At 43.2% G+C, this 23,118-nt stretch overlaps 2 protein-coding genes across 2 annotated transcripts in view; both read left to right on the top strand.

Annotated features, from left to right (window-relative positions):
• Positions 1 to 23,118, top strand: part of LOC141121836 (uncharacterized) — a 963,509-nt gene that overhangs the window by 504,457 nt on the left and 435,934 nt on the right. The gene's annotated exons all lie outside the window — the stretch shown is intronic.
• The window catches only part of LOC141121820 (uncharacterized), a 28,623-nt gene continuing 15,291 nt past the window's right edge, over positions 9,787 to 23,118 (top strand). Inside the window, 7 exon segments of the mRNA XM_073611535.1 lie at positions 9,787 to 9,865; positions 21,177 to 21,305; positions 21,433 to 21,507; positions 21,509 to 21,565; positions 21,652 to 21,772; positions 21,893 to 21,990; positions 22,080 to 22,218. Coding sequence (XP_073467636.1) covers positions 21,210 to 21,305; positions 21,433 to 21,507; positions 21,509 to 21,565; positions 21,652 to 21,772; positions 21,893 to 21,990; positions 22,080 to 22,218 — 586 coding nt within the window. The 5' untranslated portion in view covers positions 9,787 to 9,865; positions 21,177 to 21,209.

The following is a 23,118-nucleotide window of genomic DNA, read 5'->3' as shown; positions in this document are numbered from 1 at the left end:
GAGGATAAGAGAAGGAAAAAAAAAAGGGAGGGGGGGGGAGAAGGGAAATTGAGGGGTGGAAAGAGTTTGGGGACTAACACAAGATGTTTCTCCTTAAAGGAGGGCTACTGCCACCAGGGCAGAGTATTCCTACTGTGGGGGGAGGTAGGGCACAGTCAAGCGCAGAGCCCCAACCTTTGGATCCCCTGCAGCAACATTTGTATATCAATGATACATCAGCACCATCATGAGAGGTAAAAAAAACAAAAAGAAATTATCATCTTAAGATTAATATTAGAGAACCAAACATACAACATGTGACAACCGTTAAATGATTACTGAAAAAAAATGCAATCCATGGATACCTATTGCCCTAGATTTGGGCCGGGAACATCAAATAGCTTATGGGGAGATATACGGGTTAACATTGCTACATCTCCTGAATTACTTCCCGCTCTACCCTGCATTTGGTTCCAGGACCTCAACTTTGGTGTCCCAGTGGGGATCTAACCCCTAAGCCCACCCTCCAAGGCCGTCCCTGGTTGAAACCCGAGCAATCTCCTGCTACAGTTCGGGGAGTGTCTCCAGGAACAGCGAACCCGCGTGCAGGCATTGAGTCCGCTAGGGAGACCAGTTTAGCATAAAAAAAAAAAATGTTTTTCTTCCTTTCCCCTTCCTTCTCCCCCCTCCCCTCTTCTTCTTCCCTGCTCCCCCTGAATGCTATAAAGTACCTTTTTCTGACCCAGCTGTAAAGCAGGTGAGCGGGGGCGTGGGAACAAAGATCCGACGCCGTCCCCCAACCAGCCCCCACTATCGGGTAAGAACAGATACACATCAATACAATACAGTACCAACCAGTGGTGAGTGGGTTCCTGTGAGATAACTGTTCAATTAAATACAATCCCCACTGCCCGTAGTATTGGAAGAGTCCTCGAGTCCCCTCTTTCTTCCATATGATGGGTCCGACAGTTGCACTCAGGTTAAAACTACAAAAACCGAGAGGGGGGAGGGGGAAAAAAAAAGGGGGGGTGGGTGAGGGGAAGGGGAAAACAGCTCCCCCCCACGGGGCTTTTCCCCTGATCTTGGGACAACATAGGGTTCATCGCTTTTCTGGGGAAGCCTGTGGGGTGCTCGTTTGGGGTAAACGGGTATGTCTGGATTGGTCCAAGCCATTGTGGGGAACTAATGAGCTCCAGGAATACTGACTGTGGGGTGGTTAGGCCATCCGTTGGTGGTGTAAAAACAAGGTAAGGAAGGCAAAAAAAAAAACAAAAGAAGAACAAAATGCCAAACTCCCCCCTATACCCACCGGTAGGTGCAAAAAGGTGGGGAGTGATCGCATATTAGAACTGAGGGGACACCCGATTACCAAGTTCCTCGGAGTCAAGAGACTGGTTCTTGTGGAACCTGTGGAGGGCCTCTCTGTGAACGGCGTCCAGTCCGGACCCTTTGTTGTCTTCCATCCAAGGGCCGACGTTGTGGGTTAGACTGAACGTTCACTAGGAGCCAGTTTGGTACATCGACTGGGTTCATCTCGGTGAAAGTAAATAGATGTGGTAGCTCTGAGGGGTGACGTAGAGTGAAAGTGCTGGCACCCTTACGAACAATCAGATGAAACGGGTGACCCCATTTGTATGTGAGACCTTTCTCACTGATGCCGTCCAAGAGTGGTTTGAGCGTTCGTCTCATCATCAGGGTTCGCTTAGAAATATCCGGAAGCAGGTGGATGGCAGCTCCATTAAACTCCAATACGCCTACCCGCCATGCCTGTCTCAAGATTTCTTCCTTGAGGTTAAAGGAGTGCAGGCAGCAGAGGACGTCCCTTGGTCTGTCAGATGGGTAAGGGTTAGGGCCGAGGGTCCTATGAATGCGGTCTATGGTAATAGCCATGTCTCTCGGGCGGTCTAAGTAACGGTTAAAGACAGAGATTACCATCGCACGGAGCTCAGATTGTGGGATGGACTCCGGGATTCCCCTCAGGCGTATGTTCTGTCTGCGACTCCGGTTTTCTAAATCATCAATTAGCAGTTGTAGCTGAAGAAATTGGTCATTCATTTCCGTATGTGAGGACTGCACATCTTGTACACTCTGGGACATTGCACCCTGTTCCTGCTCCACTGCTGCTATGCGTGTGTCTAGGGCTGCGACTTCCTGTTTAATGGCTTGCATCTCTCCCCTCATGGCCATCTCCATTCTAGAGGCTAGTGTTTCAAAGTCATTCCCTGTGGGGAGCTGCTGTAGGAGTACCCGTAACTTGTGTGAAGGATCAGCATGAAATGCAGGTTCTGCCTGCAGGGAAGGTGTAACAGAGGTATTCACTGTGTCTTGTAGCCTTGGAGTATGTGCAGATCTGAGGCCAGGAGCATCGTGGGATGTGGTGGGACATGGAGATGTCTGTCTGGAGCTGAATAGATCCTCTTCCAGTTCGGGCGATACTGCCAGTGATCGTGGTATGCAGGGGGATAAGTCACTGATCGGGGAGTAGGGCGGCATCGTGAAGTCATCTCCCTGCTGCTGCAAGCCTTCAGGGGTGGCCATCTCTCCCTGTGAATCCCCCGCCGCGTGTCCGGCCGGCGCCATCTTTGATACTGCCGGGGTGGAGGCGGACTGTTTAATCGGTTTTAGGTACCGATCCATGCCGCGGGTGGAGGTCTGGATGCGGCGGTACGATTCCCTGGCTGTCAGAGGTACTGGTAGGTGCTGACAATGCGGGGTAATGTGGCTGAGGTATACTGCAGGGGTGCCGCTGGCCGGGAGCTCTTAGTGTTAGCATCCACTCGCCGCCATGCCGAAGCCACGCCCCCTTCCTTGGCTCCATTTAATGACCATAATGCAGTATTGCACTAAGGTATTTCAGGAAAAATATCAGATTATGGCCACTAGATGGAGCTGATGATCATAGGAAATCACTGTGTTAAATCACAGCCAGAAGTTGTAACAGCTGGATGTATGATTGTCACATTAGTCCAATAATTTATTTGAAAAATAGACCTTATTTTCCTTCATCGGGCATGGCTTCATACTAATACCTGAGATCATACTCATACACTTATGAGTACAGTACACATTGAAGGGTATAAGTTAAATAAGCCAACAATATTAGACTAACCATTGATTTAAAAATACTATGTTTGGACTTTAGATGGCGCTAAGTATAATAGCAATTATCTCCAGTTAGTGGAAAATGTAGTATTTTCTATTTTAAATCAATGGAAATTATTCGACCAGCAAATAGCCAATTAAACTACATTGTTCCCTCATTCACACAGAAGGAATGTACATGTAATTTCAATCGGCAAATTGCTGTACAATTTTAAATGACTAGATCCCTGAATGTCAGGAGACGTTTATATAGAGATGGGAAGTATGTAGCAGATAAATGAATAGACCTCCTAGCAATGTTATTACCAGGCTGCAGCTAGGGGGAGCTCTAATGTTTAGAATGTGACCACAGCAGAGTGATCCCATCTAGCTCACATTAACCCTTTCACTGCCAGAGCTGTTTTTGCATTATTTTTGTACACATGTTAAAATGCAGATTTTTGGTCCTGAAGATTAGATAAAACCCCCAAGCATATGTTTTCTGAAAGCAGAGGCACTGGAGAATAAAATGGTGGTAATTGTTAAGGTGTTCCTCGTACACAAATGTCACCTTCATATCTGTGTTTATTTTCTACTTTCCCCATTTTCTATGGTGTGATCTTTTCTACAAAACATTGTTATAACAATGTAACACGTTGTGTATTGTATTGTACACACATTAATAATGGCTCCGCCTCCACATTCCAGACAAGTCAGTTTCCTGACCAATTGGATTTCTTCCTTTACTATTTCCTAATTTTTTATGTTAAAAGTAAAATTATAATAAAAATATATTGGACAAAAATAAAAGTTGTGTGTCGGTGGAATAATGAAAATCTTTGGTACCCAAAAATTTCTCATAGGTGACGCTTTAAAATCCTTTACAGGTCATCAGTTTAGATTTAAACATAAATAACGGCCCAGAGTGCAGTGGTCAGGAACATGTCATATACAACCCTGTGTATAGAGTGCAGTGGTCAGGAACATGTCATATACAGTCCTGTGTATAGAGTGCGGTGGTCAGAAACATGTCATATACAGTCCTGTGTATAGAGTGCAGTGGTCAGGAACATGTCATATACAGTCCTCTGTATAGAGTGCAGTGGTTAGGAACATGTCATATACAGCCCTGTGTATAGAATGCGGTGGTCAGGAACATGTCATATACAGTCCTGTGTATAGAGTGCGGTGGTCAGAAACATGTCATATACAGTCCTGTGTATAGAGTGCAGTGGTCAGGAACATGTCATATACAGCCCTGTGTATAGAATGCGGTGGTCAGGAACATGTCATATACAGTCCTGTGTATAGAGTGCAGTGGTCAGGAACATGTCATATACAGTCCTGTGTATAGAGTGCGGTGGTCAGGAACATGTCATATACAGGCCTGTTTATAGAGTGCAGTGGTCAGGAACATGTCATATACAGTCCTGTGTATAGAGTGCAGTGGTCAGGAACATGTCATAATCAGTCCTGTGTATAGAGTGCAGTGGTCAGGAACATGTCATATACAGCCCTGTGTATAGAGTGCGGTGGTCAGGAACATGTCATATACAGCCCTGTATATAGAGTGCAGTGGTCAGGGACATGTCATATACAGTCCTGTGTATAGAGTGCAGTGGTCAGGTAAAGTAGAGTATTAGGACAATGCCAGTCATATAGTCACTCGGTATAGAGTAATAATAATGATAAGAACACACAAGGAGAAGTCTTCCATCTGCTCTTTCAGAACACAGAACAGGCTTTCTCCGGGTCTTCTACTGACATTAATTAGAGGGAAAAGTCTCTCCCGTACTGTAGGATGACCTGATGGAGGAGAGCCTGGGGGGGAAAAGTGTCTCTGGTTAAAAGAATGTGCTGATTTCCTTCCAGGGTATTCCTTCTTCTCTGATTGGCCTGAGCAGGAGCAGGGAGGAGAGGAGTGTGTCTAGGGTTATTGATGATGTCACATGCTGATATCACATGGTCTACCTGACCCCTCCCCTTTCAGCTTATGTAGACTTTTTGGTGGGAGGTAAGGATATGGATTATTGGTCATCTTGTTCTTCTTTGTGATGGTGACCTGCAGTTCACATCTGGGCCTGGAGGCAATAAGTCAACACTACACTAGGGTACAAGGCCAGGACAAGGGAAGAAAATGCCCATGATCTAGATGAGGGTTACATATATGTCAACTTTTATGGGAAAAAATATATTTTATCATTTCTAAAATTTTGATCTATGATACAGATTCCAAGTCAGCTTGGAGACAAATGTCTTATTTTCCGTTTAACTTTCCCAAGAGACAATATGGTCTACAAAAACGTTGTGGATGAGTTAATTAAAGAGGTTGTATACCTATTTTTTAAACTTTTACCTACAGGTAAGCCTATAATAAGGCTTACCTGTAGGTAAAAAAAATATCTCCTAAACCTGTACAGTTTAGGAGATATTCCCCTCGCAATGAGCCGCTGACTGCAGCGGTGCATGCGCACAGGGGATTCTTGGCTGAAAGCCCGGCAGCCGCCGGACCTTGCCGGAAAAAAGTCTCCCGCGCACACGCGCGGGAGTGATGACATCGCAGCTCCGGCCACTCAGCGCCGGAGCCACGATACCCGGAAGGCACGCCGAGGGGAAATGCCAGCGCCTCGTTCTAAGGTAAGTATCCCATAATGAGCTAGTATGCGGTGCATACTAGCTCATTATGCCTTTTCCCTTACAGGTGTAGAGAAAAAAAAAAAGTCAGCGGGTTTACTACCACTTTAAAGACAAAGCACCTTAGGGCTCATGCACTAATATGTCGCGACTGCGACATTATGGCGGACACATCAGACAATTTTGACACATTTTTGGGACCATTGTAATTTTCACAGCGATCAGTGCGATTAAATTGCACTGATTACTGTAAAAATTACACGGGCAGTGAAGGGGTTAACCACTAGGGGGCGGGGAGGGGTTAAGTGTGTCCTAGGGATGTGTTTCTAACTGTGGGGGGAGGGGCTGTGTGTGACACATCACTGATCATAGCTCCCGATCAGAGGGAGCTATGATCAGTGACAGTGTCACTAGGCAGAATGGGGAGATGCTTGTTTACATTAGCATCTCCCCATTCTTCCTCTCCGTGAGACAATCGCGGGTATCCCCACGGTGCGCACGCGATGGCACGGCGGCAAATTCAAAGGGACGTACAGCTACGCCCATTTGCCTGTCCGTGCCATTCTGCTGACGTACATCGGTGTGCGCCGGTCGCTATGTGGTTAAAGAAGCTTGTACTTTTTTTGTGCTCTTTTGCACGTTTTTTTTTAGCTTCTTCAAACTTATTTGAGCTTTTTTAAACATAAGCGTTTTTTTTTTCACAAACCCTCCCTTCAGCTCATTTTATCTTTTTTTGTTCATTTTCGAGCTTCTTTGAGACAATAGGCCAATGTTTTTTCAAAACCTTGTCGGTTTCTATAGATGTAAAAAATGTGCAGTCTGTTCCATCAACATCGTTAGAGACAGGAAGGTCACACATTTCAATTCCAATAGCACCTCTCATGAGTTCCCAATAAAGTCATTCTTCACCTGTTCCACTCCCGGTGTTGTCTATCTTCTGACCTGTCCGTGCGGACTTCAATACGTGGGACGGACTGTCCGGCCATTACAGGTCAGATTGAATGAACATATTGGGAATATCAGGAAAGGTTTCAAAGGGCACCCCGTTTCGAATCACTACCTGGAAGTACATAACCAGGACCCGAGGGAGACATCATTTGTCGGTATTGACAGATTAAAATTACCTTGGAGAGGGGGACCTAAACGACATGCCATCTCAAAGCTCGAAATGGGGTGGATATATAAGATCAGATGTCTCAGACCCCTTGGGCTGATTTTATTTGTTGGGGAGAACGCCTACCCCGATTTTATGTCCGTTATCTAAAATATCGTTTTTTATTCATTGCCCATGTATTTGGGATAGATATCAATATTTAATTTCTGTAATAAGTCCAGATTTTTTTCTGTAAGATCTCTCTTTCTTTCTTTTTTTTTACTTTTTGAGCTTTTTTTGATATTAGTGTGTAACTCTATATTAATCTATTTATATATCAATTTATCGATTTTTTAATTTTTTATATTTTTTTCATTTTTCGCATTGTGTTTTAACACCATACACAAGCGGATTCATCGTTTCGGTCACTTGGTGCCCGATATCTTTTGTTGCCTCCGTATGGAGCTTTATGTACGCACGAAATCTGGTGTTCTCCCATGATGAGCCTCATAAGTGTTATCATGTGATGGCTATCGGGTCACAATGAGGCTTGGTTACGTTCTGTTGTTATTTAAGCGATGGTTTCAGTGCGTCGCCCGTGCCCCTTTGAAGACGTCAGGTGTGACGAAACATGTAGGGCGGTGCTACGTACTGATGCCATCACGCCCCATGTGACCTTTTTTGGTATACGGGTGTTAGCTTTTTAAAATTTTGCCGGCTGTTTTATGTACTGTGTGGAGGATGACAATCCCCGCGTTTGTGTCTTTTACATTTAGCAATAAACGTTCTTTTTTTACAATATCACACTATCGGAATTTCTTTTACCTCTTCACACTCGTGGCTCTTCGAGCCAACGAGTGATAGTTCCGATCGGAAGTATCTCTTTTTGCCTTGGATCATCTCAGGGTTGTGGGGCTACGAAGTTAGTGGAGTTCCATCCAGCCCATGTGGAGGGCTTTGTCTGGTTGCGATTCCGAACGAAAGTATCTCTTCTGCCTTGGATCACCTCGGGGATGTGAAGCTACCAATTAAGAGGATTTCCATCCAGCCTGTGCAGAGGGCCATATCTGCTTGTGATTCAGACCTCGCTATTCAGGGGGTCCACCGGTTCCGATAAGGGCATTTACCTATCATTTGTGACCAACTGGGGATTCCTTTTCATCTCTCCCTCTGCTCCTATCTTTGGTGAAGGTTTTTTACTCCTGGATAGTCGTTCTCCCCAGTGGACTTGCCTCCCCCATCAGTGTTTTCTCTTTTAACTGCTTATGGACTTCCTTACTTCTGTTTTTGTTTATTCAATGCTCATTCATTTATAAATTGACTTTATTCATTATTGCTTTTGGTTCATATATTCACTAGTTAGTTTATCACTCACTTTAACGTCATTCTTGTTTTTTGAGTGTTCACTTTGTAAGCGCAACTTATAGAATTTATTGTTACTGAGGTAAAATAAGTCCCATCATTGGTGTCAGTGATATAAAATAAGTCCCATCATTGGTGTCAGTGATATAAAATAAGTCCCATCATTGGTGTCAGTGAGATAAAATAAGCCCCATTGTTAGTGTCAGCGAGATAAAATAAGTCCCATCATTGGTGTCAGTGATATAGAGTAAGTCCCATCATTGGTGTCAGTGATATAAAATAAGTCCCATTATTAGTGTCAGTGAGATAAAATAAGCCCCATTATTGGTGTCACTGAGATAAAGTAAGTCCCATCATTGGTGTCAGTAATATAGAGTAAGTCCCATCATTGGTGTCAGTGATATAAAATAAGTCCCATCATTGGTTTCGGTGATATAGAGTAAGTCCCATCATTGGTGTCAGTGATATAAAATAAGTCCCATTGTTGGTGTCAGTGAGATAAAATAAGTCCCATCATTGGTGTCAGTGATATAAAATAATCCCCATTGTTGGTGTCAGTGAGATAAAATAAGCCCCCATTCTTGGTGTCAGTGAGATAAAATAAGCTCCATTGTTGGTGTCAGTGATATAAAATATAGAAAAGAAAGGGAAAGTGGGACTTTAGATGAGATGGATGACTTTGTGGAGGCAAGTTTGAATAAATGCAAATTCACATTCTTGCTGCTAGTGCTGTTCTTTGTGTGATATGTACTCATATGAACTTATCCTATGCAATGTTTTTGGAATTACTATACCTAGGTAATTTTTCACCCATGCCACACCTGTATGTCTTGTGTGGGTGGATTCAATATGAATCGGCATATTTACTGTACATGTGGCTTTTAACCATTGCCATATCTTATTGCATTTAACGTTTTTACTAATAAAATTTGCATTTATTCAAACTTGCCTCCACAAAGTCAACCATCTCATCTAAAGTCCCACTTTCCCTTTCTTTTCTACATACAATAGGGATGGAGGCACACCGCATATGTGCCTCATTTAAAGTCCCATTTTCCCCCCTCCATATTCGAAAGTGATATAAAATAAGTCCCATCATTGGTGTCAGTGAGATAAAATAAGCCCCATTGTTGGTGTCAGTGAGATAAAATAAGCCCCATTGTTGGTGTCAGTGAGATAAAATAAGTCCAATTGTAGGTGTCAGTGAGAATAAAGTGTAACCCCAGCCCAGCATTGGTGGTCAGTGGTGGTACTTACCTGATCACACATCTCCCGCTGCCTCTCTGCTCATGTCGGAGTTCTACTATCACTGTCAGAAAGGAGATCACTGCTCCCCACAGTCTGCTATAATTGCAGTGCCTGGTGATGGGACCCAGAGTGTTCCAAAAGTCATCCCCTCACTGACACTCTGCACTCTGAGTCCTGGAACCTGTGAGATGAGGACATGATATCACTGTACCCACAATCCCGGAACTGTCCTCAGTCATCCAGGAACACTTGGCAACAATGACAGAGCCGTGTTCACACTACTGAAACGTTTCTCTGGGCTGCAGTTCCTCTGAGCTCCACAAGGTGGTGATCTCACCTCTACCCAGACAGGAAGTCTCTATGGATTACAGACAGGAAGTGATGTCAGGTACAAACAGGAAGTTCCGGGTGAGAGGTGAGTCGGGAGGAAGTAGAGAGAAGACATTGCTGGAAGTGGCAGCAGAGGAGGTAATAAGATCTTATTTTCTATTTACACCCAGTAAACCCCCGTCATGTCCGTCCTCTTCCTCCATAGTCACTGTGATGTCTTTTATCTCCAGCAGATGATGATACACACATATATAGTGTGGAGACCTAGATTAACCCCTTCAGGGTCAGAACATTCTCCTCATTGCAGGATGAGATGAACTGCCCCGTGTTTCGGTTGAGTGTTATTCTGCGAACTTCTGAAGTTGAACCCAAGCTCTATTGAAATCAATGGGAGGTGAAAATGTCAACTTAAAAATGCTCATTTTTTGGGCTAATAGGCAAGGGGGTGCCAAACAATAACATAAGAGGGGGGGGGGGGGGCACTGCCCTGGGGAACATAAACTAATGAAAAAAAATCTTAAAAATTCTATTCAACCAGGACAAGTGATTTTTAAATAATTAAAGTAAAACATTAAAAATGTCCAATTTATTTAACCACTTTAATACCGGGCACTTATACCCCCTTCCTGCCCAGACCAATTTTCAGCTTTCAGCGCTCTCACACTTTGAATGACAATTACTCAGTCATGCAACACTGTACCCAAACAACATTTTTATAATTTTTTTTCTCACAAATAGAGCTTTCTTTTGGTGTTATTTAATCACCGCTGAGTTTTTTATTTTTTGCGATATAAGCGAACATTTTGAAAAAGAAAACACTTTTTGTTAGTTTCTATTGTAAAATTGTATAAAAAAAAGTCATTTTTCTTCAAAATGTGGGCCAAAATTTATACTGCTACATATCTTTGGTCAAAATAACCCAAATCAGTGGATATTATTTGGTCTTTGTTAGAGAGTCTACAAGCTATGGTGCCAATCACTAAAAATTGATCACTCCTGATGTACTGATGGCCTATCTCATTTCTTGAGACCCTAACAAGCCAGGAAAGTACAAATACCCCCCCAAATGACCCCTTTTTGTAAAGTAAACAGTCCAAAGTATTTAGTAAGAGGCATGGTGAGTTTTTTGAAGTTGTAATTTTCCCCTACAATTCTTGGGAAAATGAAGAAGTATATATATATATATATATATATATATATATATATATTTTTTTTTTTTTTTACACAAAATTGTCACAATAACAAGTTATTTTTCACACACAGCATATTCATACTTGCAATGACACCCCAAAATACATTCTGCTACTCCTCCTGAGTATGGCGATACCACATGTGTGAGGCTTTTACACAGCCTGGCCACATACAGAGGCCCAACATTGAAGTAGCACCTTCAGGCATTCTAGGAGCATAAATACACATCTACCTATCACACTTTTGAAGGCCCTGGAGCACCAGGACAATGGAAACGCCCACAAAATGAACCCATTTTGGAAAGTAAACACCCCAACGTATAATGCATGAGGCGTTATGAGTCTTTTGAACGGTTCATTTTTTCCAGCAGTATTTGGAAAATGTGGGGAAAAAAATGAAAACGCATTTTTGTTTACACAAAATTGTCAATTTATAAGATATTTCCAACACATAGCATGTACATAGCAAAAATTACACCCCAAAATACATTCTGCTACTCCTCCTGAGTATGGCGATACCACATGTGTGAGACTTTTACACAGACTAGCCACATACAGAGGCCCAACATTCAAATAGCACCTCCAGGTGTTTTAGGGACATAAATTACACAAGTATATTCCTGCCAACCTATCACATTGTTGAAGGCCCTTCATATTTCTAACACATAGCATGTACTGTACATACCAATTACAAACCAAAATATATTCTGCTGAGCAAAGGGTAAAGAAAAGATTACCTGCGGTTTTAGGTTTACAGAGGAGAGCATCGGTCCAGGCAGCAGGCAGGAACATGGACAGCGACAGCAAAACAGGCAGCAGGCAGGAATACTGTCCATAGTCAGTACAGGTAGATATATTGTTAGCACAGCCAAAGCATTGGTCCAGGTAGCACTCAGGGATGTTTTCAGCAGCAGCGATAGGATCATCCATGCAGCTGGCAGGAATACTGTCTAGTTAGTTTAGGTGTCAGGTCACCTGAGTCCAGGTGACAGATGCACACCGTTGGAGTCAGGACTTCACCGCTAAGATAGTGGACCCTACGGTTGACTTCTGCGGATGGAACTCTGGGTGGTTCAAGAAGGCAGGTCCACTGGAGCACCAACACAGATCCCACTGGGAGCTAGAGCATGAGATTCCCCAGGGTGCGGAGTCTAAGAGCCAGCAGGTGTTTACCAGAGCCTCTAGTGGTGAGGATGGACTGCGCTGCAACTGGCTCCAGGTCGCAGCCCCCAGGGTCTCCCAGCTCATGCTCACGGTAGGCTACAGGAGGATAGAGAGGAAGCAGCAGCCCAGGACAATAAATGATAGTAAGGAGCTAAGCCAGAGGTCGGGGCGACTAGCAGACAAGGATAGACAGAGAACACGCCAAAAGTCGGGGTCACAACCAGGCAGGGATGGTCAAGAACAAGTCAAGATCGGTAACAGAGACAGACGTAGAGCACATGGCAAGCAGGAAACCAAACACACAATATTGCTCGGCAAGGCAGGCTTGAAGAACACGGTTTAAAATAGTGGTTCCTGTTGAGGCTAGGTTGGAGCCACACTGAGGGAAGATTACTTAACCATGCAGGTGTGAGAGTGCAAGCCCTAAGGCTGATACACAGACCAGGTAAGAGACAGACAGGGCATGAAAGTATTACTGAAGAGTCATGACAATAGGCAGCAGGCAGAGATATGATCAGCACAGCCAATGTATTAGTCCAGGCAGCAGGCAGCACCATCAAGCTTAGGGCCTCAGTCAGGAAAGAATGGGGACAGGGGTAGAGGCTTCTCCCACCCAAATCGCTTTGAAGCCTCTGGACTCCAGACCCTGTTCTGGGAATTACAAAATAAAGAGAAAACCAAAAATGTTTTTTCTCAACTCAGAACACTCTTCTGGAGCCCCTCACATATGGGAGACCCCTGTGTAGCAGGGTGAAAGATCAGTCCAAGGGGCAGGCAAAAACATGGTCAACAGGCCAATGTCAGTGCAGAAATAGGCGGTAGGCAGAGGCATAGTCGATAAAATCCAGGGTCAGTTCACATTAAAAGCCAGAAACATGGCGGATAAAGAATGCAGACGGCAGGCAGAGGCATAGTCGATAAACAGGCCAGGGTCAGTTTACATGGAAAGCAGTGCACACCCGACATTTTTTTGGGCATCTTCTTCCGGTGTCTGATGGTGGAATATAGTCAGGAAAATGGCGCTCATGCAGTCTGCTGACACAATTGGAGCGAATGCTTTCTGGAGGGGGGGATCCTTGTTGATAGATCAGGGCAGTGACAATGTCTTCAATACATTTTAGGAAGGTGTTGGGCAGGATGGATAAAAATCGATTATTTAAAAAAAAAAAAATCTGATTTTTTTTATTTAAATCTGATTTTTTTGATTAAATTTTTTTTTATTTTTATCAAATTTATTTGAATAAAATACTTTTGGAGTAAAAATCTATCTAAAAATAGTTTTCTATTTGGGATACATTAATAATTTAGTTTATTCAGCATGAAATGGAGCTTAGTTATGTAGCATGACTCTGTATATTCTACAATATTTAAATTTTTTGGTAAACTCATTTAATGAATCCAAGCTGTGCAAGCTGAGATAACATGCACTGCATTGATGCATTTGCATAATTTTACAGTAACCATGAGATAAAACAACGTTCAGGAATATTCCTTTATCCCATTGTTTTGCAAATATATGTACACTACAAACTGTATGATTGAATCAGTTCTGATATCGCTGTTTTACTAACCTGACAGCTTATTATTCTAAATAAAAAAAACCTTCATTTTGTTTGCAAATATTAAAGATTCTAACTAACAGCAAGAATAAGTCCTTATATTTAAAGAGCACCTGCGACTTCAGACCCATCATGGCAGCGCCTGTTAGCGGGCATCCACTCACCTGCTGCCGCCACATCCCTCACCTTGTTGTGTCACTGCCACATCACCAGCCGTCCTATTAAAGTGAATGGAACTGTTGGTGAGTCAGAGGAGGAGCCACTGCAGGACAGAAATAACAGTTCCTCTTTCAAAATTTATGATTTAAATTGACTTGATTTAAATCAAATCCACCCTGGTGTTGAAGATGTGTTTGGGCCCTAATTCTTTGGTGTGAAATTCCAGCGCTTGTACTGGGCGTTTCCTCCTGGGGTCTAGCGCCGTTGGCATTTGCTAATCGGCCATTGGGGTGTCTGGCGCTGCTGGTAGCTGACCGGGCTCGTATTCCAAACTGGAATCGGAACTGTAACTGGGCGGTGAGAGCACCCCGCTGCTCTGATCAGTCAGGCTTGGGAATTGATATGCCTCTTTTGGAGTGTATACTTTTTTGGACATGGTGGCTGTATGACAGGTGACACTGATGGGCTGCATGGCAGGTAGTGATGGGCTGCACAACAGGTAGTGATGGGCTGCACGTAAGTAGTAATTGGCTACACAGACAGATACTCTGATGAACTCATGGGACAGGTACTCTGATGAATTCATGGGACAGGTACACGTTATGGGCTCACGGGACAGGTACTCCTGATTTCAGGTACACAGACGGGATGACAGGTACTCAGGATGTCATGGGATGTCAGGTACTCTGATGGGATGACAGGTACTCTGATGGGATGACAGGTACTCAGATGAGCTCACAGACAGGTACACAGATGGGATGCTGATGGGTCCTCTTTATTCAGGGGGGGCAATCTGGGCACAGTAGTACATACAGTAATCTGTAACTCGCTATTCCCGTGATCTCCTCACACTGGATCGGTGTGTGAGGAGGAGAACCTGGTAAAAGACAGTTATCTGTGGTTTCTTTACATTTGTGACCGGCTGTGATTGGAACGAGGAGGGAGGAGCCTGGTGATGGCGGCAGTCAGGTGCCGATGCTGAGCCGTGAGGCCCCTGCGGCTAACAAGCTAAGCTGCCTGGGATCCTCAGGTAACCGCCACACCCCCTGGAGCTCCTGTGTCTGGCGGCCCCCCTTGGTAAAGGATGGCGGACCTTACGCCTGAAGCCCCTGAGAATTGGCATGGGGGATGGACTGCGAGCAGTGGGGTGCAGGTGTCGAGTCAGCAGGATGGTGAGAGAGGAGGAAGTGCTAGCCTGGAAGGCGGAAGTAAAAAGGCAGCGTGGAGAGTGCAGGGGAATCCAGAGAGGTCTCAGAGCTGGGGGAAAGAGATGCCGAGAGTGAGGAGAGGGGCGCGTGGCTCCTGGTGGTGGCGGTAAGGGGAATGAACAAGCACAGGCTCAACCTGGGAGATGCTCAGTGGCCCTAGCAGAGGGCTGGTTCCCAACCTTGATCCCCAGCCCCCGGACACTGGCTCTCAGCACGGCCTCTGGTCCCTAGTTACAACACTAGGACCTTGGCAACCGGCTTCCAGCATGGCCTCTGGTCCCTAGCTACAACCTCAGGACCCCAGCCACTGGCTCTAAGTCCGGGCCTCTGGCCCTAGCCTCTTCACAAGCCGAACAGGTGGAACAAGCGGACAACCCACTGGAAGATACACTCCGATTTTGGCAGCAAGCCCTGAACCCGGTACCAGCGAGACTGAACTGCAAGAGGGGTGAGTCAAGCTTGCTTTCTGTGTATACATGCTTGAATTGTGGTATACCCCCAAAATTATGCCTGGTTGCTACCAAGAGGCAGTCTGTGAGAGAGACTGTGAAAGAGGCTAAGGAGGCTCGGCCAGAGGACACCATAAAAATTGAATGGATTGAACAGACTCCCTAGTTTTGCCCTCCCCCCGCAAATTTCCCTTATATGCCCCCCATATACCCGTTGCATCTGCATCAGGAAAAAGAAAAGCGAAAGAGGAGGGGCTTGAGGACTGTGTGGACAGTAAGGAAGTAAGAAAGTCTTAACTGTGATATTGACTTGAGATAAATATTGTGTGAGGGACGTCAGAGACCTTGGGGGAAAAAAAAATATACAGTATATATATATATATATATATATATATATATACCAGAATTAAGTAAGAAGAAGAAGGAGAAGTTGGAAGAAAGTCTGAGACACAAACAAGTAAGCACTGAGCCTCAGCTTGTAAATACATTGCTTGTGGTTATTTAACCGAAAATATATGTAAAAAGATTCAGTATTCAGGCAGCGGCACCGGTCTGATCAGCGACCATAAAACCTTACACTGGAGAAATGAAGAGGGTACTTTTTCCTCAAAGTACTTTTTTAAGCCACTGAAGGTACTAGAAGACCAGAGAACGGTAATACCTGATATCGCAGACAGTACATACAGAATCCTCCCAACGTAGAATACCCCCCAACACAGAACAATATGAGAGGTAAACCAGTCAGAGGAGCAGGAGCGAACCCCCTAAAGTAAATGCTAACCCCGGCACAATAAAAGAAGTACATGACACAAGAAGGGTCAAGAAAAGCCATGGAAAACAACTGGGGACAAAGAGCAAATAAACAGAGGGAACTCTTAAAAATGGGCAAAGTAGACAATCCATGGGAGCAAATGGCTCTATGAATGTAAATAAAGAGCAGGAGGAAGATAATGAAGGAGATCTAAGAACAAAAAGCAAACTCCCAACTAAAGGCGAAATGGCAGAGATGCTTTTAAGACTGGAACAATCCTTAAAAGGAGATATGGCAACCTTACATGGAGATTTAAACCAAATATTAAAAAGAGTGGAAGAAACAGAAGAAAAACTGGATATACAAGCAGTAGAAATAAAAGAACTTAAAGAACAGATGAAGAGGATACAGAGAGAGCAGAGGAATATGATGTATAAAGTCGAAGATCAGGAAAACCGCAATAGAAGGAAAAATCTAAGAATCCGGGGCCTACCTGAAATGCAGGAAGAAGATTTAAGATAAAATAGATAAAGTATTTGGCTCATTGCTGGGAAGATCAACAACAGAAAAAATACAGTTTGAAAGAATACACAGAATTAGAAAACCTGCAGATATGGCTGGAGAAACCCTGAGAGACGTGATCGCAAGATTCCGTAACTATAAAGATGAAGACCAGATATGAGAAGGTTTAAAAGCCAAACACCCTGTAAAGTATGAAGAAACTGTATTAATATTTTCCCAGACCTGGCTTTAGAAACTCTGGCAATGAGAAGAGTACTTAAACCCTTATTGGAACAAATGAGGACCTATAATATCCAGTACTCTTGCGGCTTCCCAGCTTGCCTAATAGGGCGAAAGGAGGGCCGCTCAGCAGTATTAAGGTTTCCAAGAGAAATGGAAAGATTTTGCAAAAAAATGGATATGCCAATATTGGAGATCCCTGGCTGGTGGGAAACACAAGAGAAAACAACAAATAGCGAGGAACAACAATGGTACCTGGTCTCAAAGAAGAAGAAAGCATCAACAAAGAAGAACAATAATGGAGAAGAGGGGACTGGACTGGCAGGGGGAGGGGGGAGGGGAGTGGAAGGAAAAGAAACAAAGTAAAAAACAGAAAACGGGACATGGGGAGCCGAGCGGGCTCAGGGGCACCCTTAAATCAATTGATGGATGTATTGAGAATACAACATTCTAAAATACGAGATTACATATTTCACTTCCCTGTGCATGGGACGTACTCAAGAATTTATTATTTAATGATCAAACATAGGTTATTGGAGTCAGTGATTAGTACAAACATTGAAGTTACAACTCTTTCAGACCATGCCCCGGTGACTATGAAAGTGAACATATCCGGGGTCCAAAATAGGGCAAATATATGGAGACTAAATGAAGAACTAATCCAAGATAAAGAAGCCGAGGGCAGGTAAAAAAAGAATTAGAGCAATACTTCAAAATAAATGATACTGGAGAAATAACAGAAGTCACGTTGTGGGAGGCCCATAAGGCCTACATAAGAGGTATTCAGCCATGGGAGCAGAAAAAAAAAGGAGAGAATGAGAGAAGGAGAGAATGAGAAAAATGGTACTAACGAATGAAATCTATGAGTTAGAAAAAAAAGAGGTGAACAGGAAGTATATCATGCTGTTATTCTAAAAAGGGATGAATTAAAAGAATTAATGGAACAGGAAACACGAAAGATCTTTAATAGAATTAAGAAGGAGAGGTAACAATGGGGGAACAAGACAGGGAAGTATTTGGCTAAAATATTAAAAAAGAAAAAACTGCAAACTATATATAGAAAATACAAAATAGCACTGGGGAAATGGCATATACAACAACAGAAATAGCAGTATTCCAGAAATACTATGCAGACTGTATTGAGTAAAACAGAAGGAGAAATAGGAGAGGCTAGAAAAAACAAAAGACTCTTTTAAGGAGGTGAGACTAAATAAGATTCCAGAAGGGGCAGCACAGTGGTGTAGTGGTTAGCACTTTCACCTAGCAGCAATAGGGTTGCTGGTTCAAATCCCGACCATGACACCATCTGCCTGGAGTTTGCATGTTCTCCCTGTGCCTGCATGGGTTTCCTCCCACACTCCAAAGACATGCTGGTAGGCCAAATATGTGTATGTTGTATGTGTATGTGTTTGTAAGCGCGTCGGGACCCAATGGGGTAAAAGGACCGCGCTATACTGCAGATGGACACTGGCGGCAAAAAGCGCCCTGAGGCGAATCTGTTCACATAGATAGCGCTATACAAGTCACTCATTCATTAACTAGGCACCCTAGAAGAACCTATAACTGAAGAAGAGATTACTCGAGCCCTAAAAAATTCAGCATCCAGGAATAGCCCAGGCCCAGATGGTTTTACGACATATTATTATAAAAAGTTTAAGGAAACCCTGATCCCCAAATTATGCTCCTATATGAATGGGATAGGAACAAGTTGGGAGATGAGAAGAGAAGCTTTAACAGCTGCAATTACCGTAATCCCAAAGGAAGTAAAAGATATCACCCTATGCTCAAGTTATAGACCCTATTGAATGCAGATACAAAATTATTTGCCAAGGTATTATCTAGTAGGATGAAAGCTGTAATGAATAAATTGGTACATGCAGACCAAGTCGGATTTATCCCAGGAAGGGAAGGGAGAGGCAATGGGGTAAGAACCTTGTTGCTATTGCAGAAAATTAAAGAAGGTAAATCCCCAGGACTACTTCTTGTAAATCCCCAGGACTACTTCTTTCAATAGACGCCGAAAAAGCATTTGACAGGGTAGACTGGAGATTTATGATGAATACCTTGGAGGTAATGGAAGTAGGCCCAAAGATGACCCATTGGATCAAAGCATTATATAACCATCCTACAGCTAGGGTAAAGATTAATGGGACATCATCAATGCCCTTTGAGATGTATAATGGAATGAGACAGGGGTGCCCCTTGTCCCCCCAATTGTTTGTATTATTACTGGAACCGCTTTTGGCAGGGATTAGAAAGAACCCAGATAAGGGGGGTTAAGATAGGGGATGAAGAACACAAAACAGCGGCATATGCCAATGATATAGTGTTCTAGGTAACCAGGCCTAGGGTAACTCTGGCCAACCTAATGAAGGTATTAAAATCCTATAGAGAAATATCAAACCTTAAAATTAACCCCTCTAAATCAGAGATCCTGAATATTAACTTGAGGAAACAGGAGGAGCAGTTTTTACAAGAGTTCCTATTTACATGGAGAAAAACAGAAATAAAATATCTAGATTTAAAAATAACACCATCCATAGAGACAATATACCAAATAAATTTCATCCCGCTACTGAAGGAAATAAAAATAGAACTAAATAAAAAACTGCAACAAGGTATCTCTCCTGGATAGGAAGAATAAATATTATTAAAATGGTAACGCAAGGGGGACTGGGGGTACCAGATCTCAAAAATTACTACAACGCAATATTATTGTCACGGGTGTTAGAATGGGTAAAAAAATAACGGGGGAAAAAAATGGGTTAAATTGGAAAACACGATTAGTAATGCAGCATTGTCGAAGATTATATGGATACCATCACAATTTAGAGAACTGAGTGAGAATACACATGATATAACACAGAAAGTACGTATAATATGGGATTTTATGCACCCACAGGAAAAATGGGAATTCAATTCACCTCTAATAACGTTAAGAGAAACTTTTTCACTTTCAATTTTTCACCAGGGAAAGGGAAACTGTTCGGGAATGGATAAAAAAAGGAAATGCACAATTGAAAGATATAATGGATAAAGGGACAATATACACACCACAGGAACTAAAACACAAAAATACTGCCACAACCAATAAGATTTGGGGAGAATCTTCTGCCATTTGAGCGTTTATGCTCAGCAGCAAGCACAAAGAACGGGATCTCAGGGATATATAAAGTACTCATGGGAATGAAGGGCCCGGAAATACTGTCGTTCATAGTAAAATGGGAAGAAGAATTTGGAAAGCGAGAGAAAGATCAACATCTAGGGAAAATATTGAAGATGGTACATTGCATGGGAATACATAGTAACACTATAGAAATGAATTACAAATGTCTATCACGTTGGTATATAACGCCAGATAACGCACATGAATACCAAAATGGGGTATCACGGCTTTGCTGGCACGGGTGCAACGCTGCGGGAACTATGGCCCACATATGGTGGACATGCCTAAAAATTTAAAAATATTGGAAAGAGGTGTTGCAGCTAATAAAGGAGATTACTAACAAAAAGATGCCAGAGGAACCTTGGAGGCGTATGCTCCATGGGGTCAAAATGCCAACAAAACAATTCAAACAATATATGAGAACATTGGTGCCCCATATAATGAACGCAGCCAAAAGTCTAATACCTCGACAGTGGCAGGAGATGGAAAGCCCCACGATGGGGAGTTGGTGTAAAAAAATAAAAGAAATATATAACATGGAGAACTTAAGATGTAGCGGAGAGGAGGGAATGGAGGGATTTGAAAATAAGTGGAAAGTTTGGACAGAGTTCAAGCAGACAAGGAGATATGTAAAAGTGATGGTAGCAGAAGAAGGGGAGAGGCAGGGAGAAACGGGAGACGGCAAGGAATAAAAGGTAGGATGAGAGAGGATAGGGAGGGGGTGGGTTATAATATATGTAAAATGTGATTGTGACTGAATTTTTTTTTATTTTTTGATATATTGGATATAAAAAAAATCAATAATGAAATTGAAAAAAAAACTTTTTCGCAGAAGGGAGTTTAAAAAAGAAAAAAGAAACCCAACAGAGAAAATGGAATTTCTAATCTGGCAGAACAAGAGGGTCCAGTAACATTGAAGACCTAGCAAACACTAAACAGTACAAATGAATGGGGGCAGTCATTGTTAAATGTACAGCAACCCTCTTATTACCCCCTCACATCCACATCCTATTATTGTGTGACCAATAACATCCAAATAATTCTTACTTTCATTTCCCAAAGTTATCCATCTACAAAGAGACCTGTATAGATCAAATGATGGCAGCAATGAGGATGGAGGAGGACCGGAGCCACATGATTGAGAAGATACTAAACCTCACCCTGGAGATCATCTACCTGCTGACCGGAGAGGTGAGGAGGATTCTGGGAGGTCACATGACATCACTCTTATCTATATTAATATAACACAGACCTGACTGGATAAGTGAGGAGGATTCTGGGATTCTAACATGATATTCCTATTTGTTCCTCAATACAGAGATTTCCTCTTCTGAAGTCAGGTGATCATATGACTATCACAGTGCCTCCATGTGACTCCCTAAAACCTGAGATACAACATGCAGAAGATTCTAGAAGTCACCAAGAAGATGATGGAGCTGCTGACAGGAGAGGTGAGCGGTGCTGGGAATTCTGGGACATTATCCAGTAACAGACAAGGGATGTGTCTGGATGGTGACTGTATCATTTTGTGTGTCAGCTTCCTACAAGGTGTCAGGATGTCACTGATTTCTCCACGGAGGAGTGGGAGTATTTAGAAGGACACAAGGATCGTTACAAGGATGTCATGATGGAGAATCAGCCACCCCTCACATCGCCAGGTAAGAGGAGACTATATTGTAAAGGAGAGAGGAGGCAGTACGGAGGGTCCATCTAGATCCCCCATCATCTGATTAACACATAGAAACAATGTATTCAGTCAGTGTGTGTGTTTCCTACAGATGGATCCAGTAATGGGAACCCACCAGAGAGAAGTCCCCTTCCTCTGTATTCCTGGGATTCCACACAGGAAGATCATAACTATGCAAAACATTATCAGGTAGATGAGGAACCATCACTGATAGTATCATTAAGATCTGTACATTATCTGCACTGTGACCATTGATGTAATTTTTATTATATATTCAGAGTGGAAACCTGAGAGATTCTAAAGTTGGGGGTAAAGCAGAAGAAGAGAGGTATGTGAGGGATGATCAGCAGTCTATGGAGGAGGATAAAATAACGGAGACATTGATAGAGGAGGACACTCTTACAGAGATCAGCACAGGTGGGTCATTGTTTTGCTTGCATCTATCTAGCAAGGTTACTTTACGGTATAAGCAAGGAAGCTGAGACCTCTGTAGTGTGTAAATGTGCTTTTACTGAATAAAAATGCTGTACATACAAAACTATTTCAATATTTGGAATAAAAATCAAGACTGACATATCTATAGCAAGATGCCTAGCAAATAAACAGAAACTATGGTCTGTAAGAGTAGAAATACGCTTAAAAGTTACTTAAAGGGGTTGTAAACCCTTGTTTTGTTTTTTTAAATAACAAACATGTCATACTTACCTCCACTGTGCAGTTCATTTTGCACAGAGTGGCCCTGGTCCTCCTCTTCGGGGGTCCCTCAGCAGTGCTGGTGGCTGCTCCCCGCATTGAGTGTCCACGTTGGAGAAGCGCTCTCCTTGGTGGACACCTGTGTGGGAGCGCTCCCGAGTCCCACATCTGTGTCCATTCACACAGAATGCAGGACTTGGCCCCGCCCCCCAGCGCCGTGTAATTGGATTTGATTGACAGCAGCGGGAGCCAATGGCTGCGCTGCTATCAATCTATCCAATCAGGACACGAGACACCAGCTAGAGATGGTTTGCTCGTTCCCGGACAGAGGATGACAGCATTCAGATAAATAAAACGGGGGCTGCAGCACTACAGAAGGTTTTTCACCTTCATGCATTATGGTGAAAAACTATGAGGGTTTACAACCACTTTTAACGCTGGTTACTGTATGTTCATGATCTCCATTGACAATTAGGACTCAGACTTCTTAAGCAGTTGCTTTGGAAATCCGGTATCTTTCTTCTTGGCTGATTACAGAGTCTTTCTTCTGGTCTTAAAGCATGATGCAAGTCTTCTATTCTTTCAGGCTGTCCTTGGTTCTAATGCATGATGAAGTCCCTCGTG

Source organism: Aquarana catesbeiana, unplaced genomic scaffold, assembly GCF_042186555.1.
Source record: "Aquarana catesbeiana isolate 2022-GZ unplaced genomic scaffold, ASM4218655v1 unanchor233, whole genome shotgun sequence".
Classification (NCBI taxonomy): domain Eukaryota; kingdom Metazoa; phylum Chordata; class Amphibia; order Anura; family Ranidae; genus Aquarana; species Aquarana catesbeiana.
This window is presented reverse-complemented; position numbering and strand designations above follow the sequence as displayed.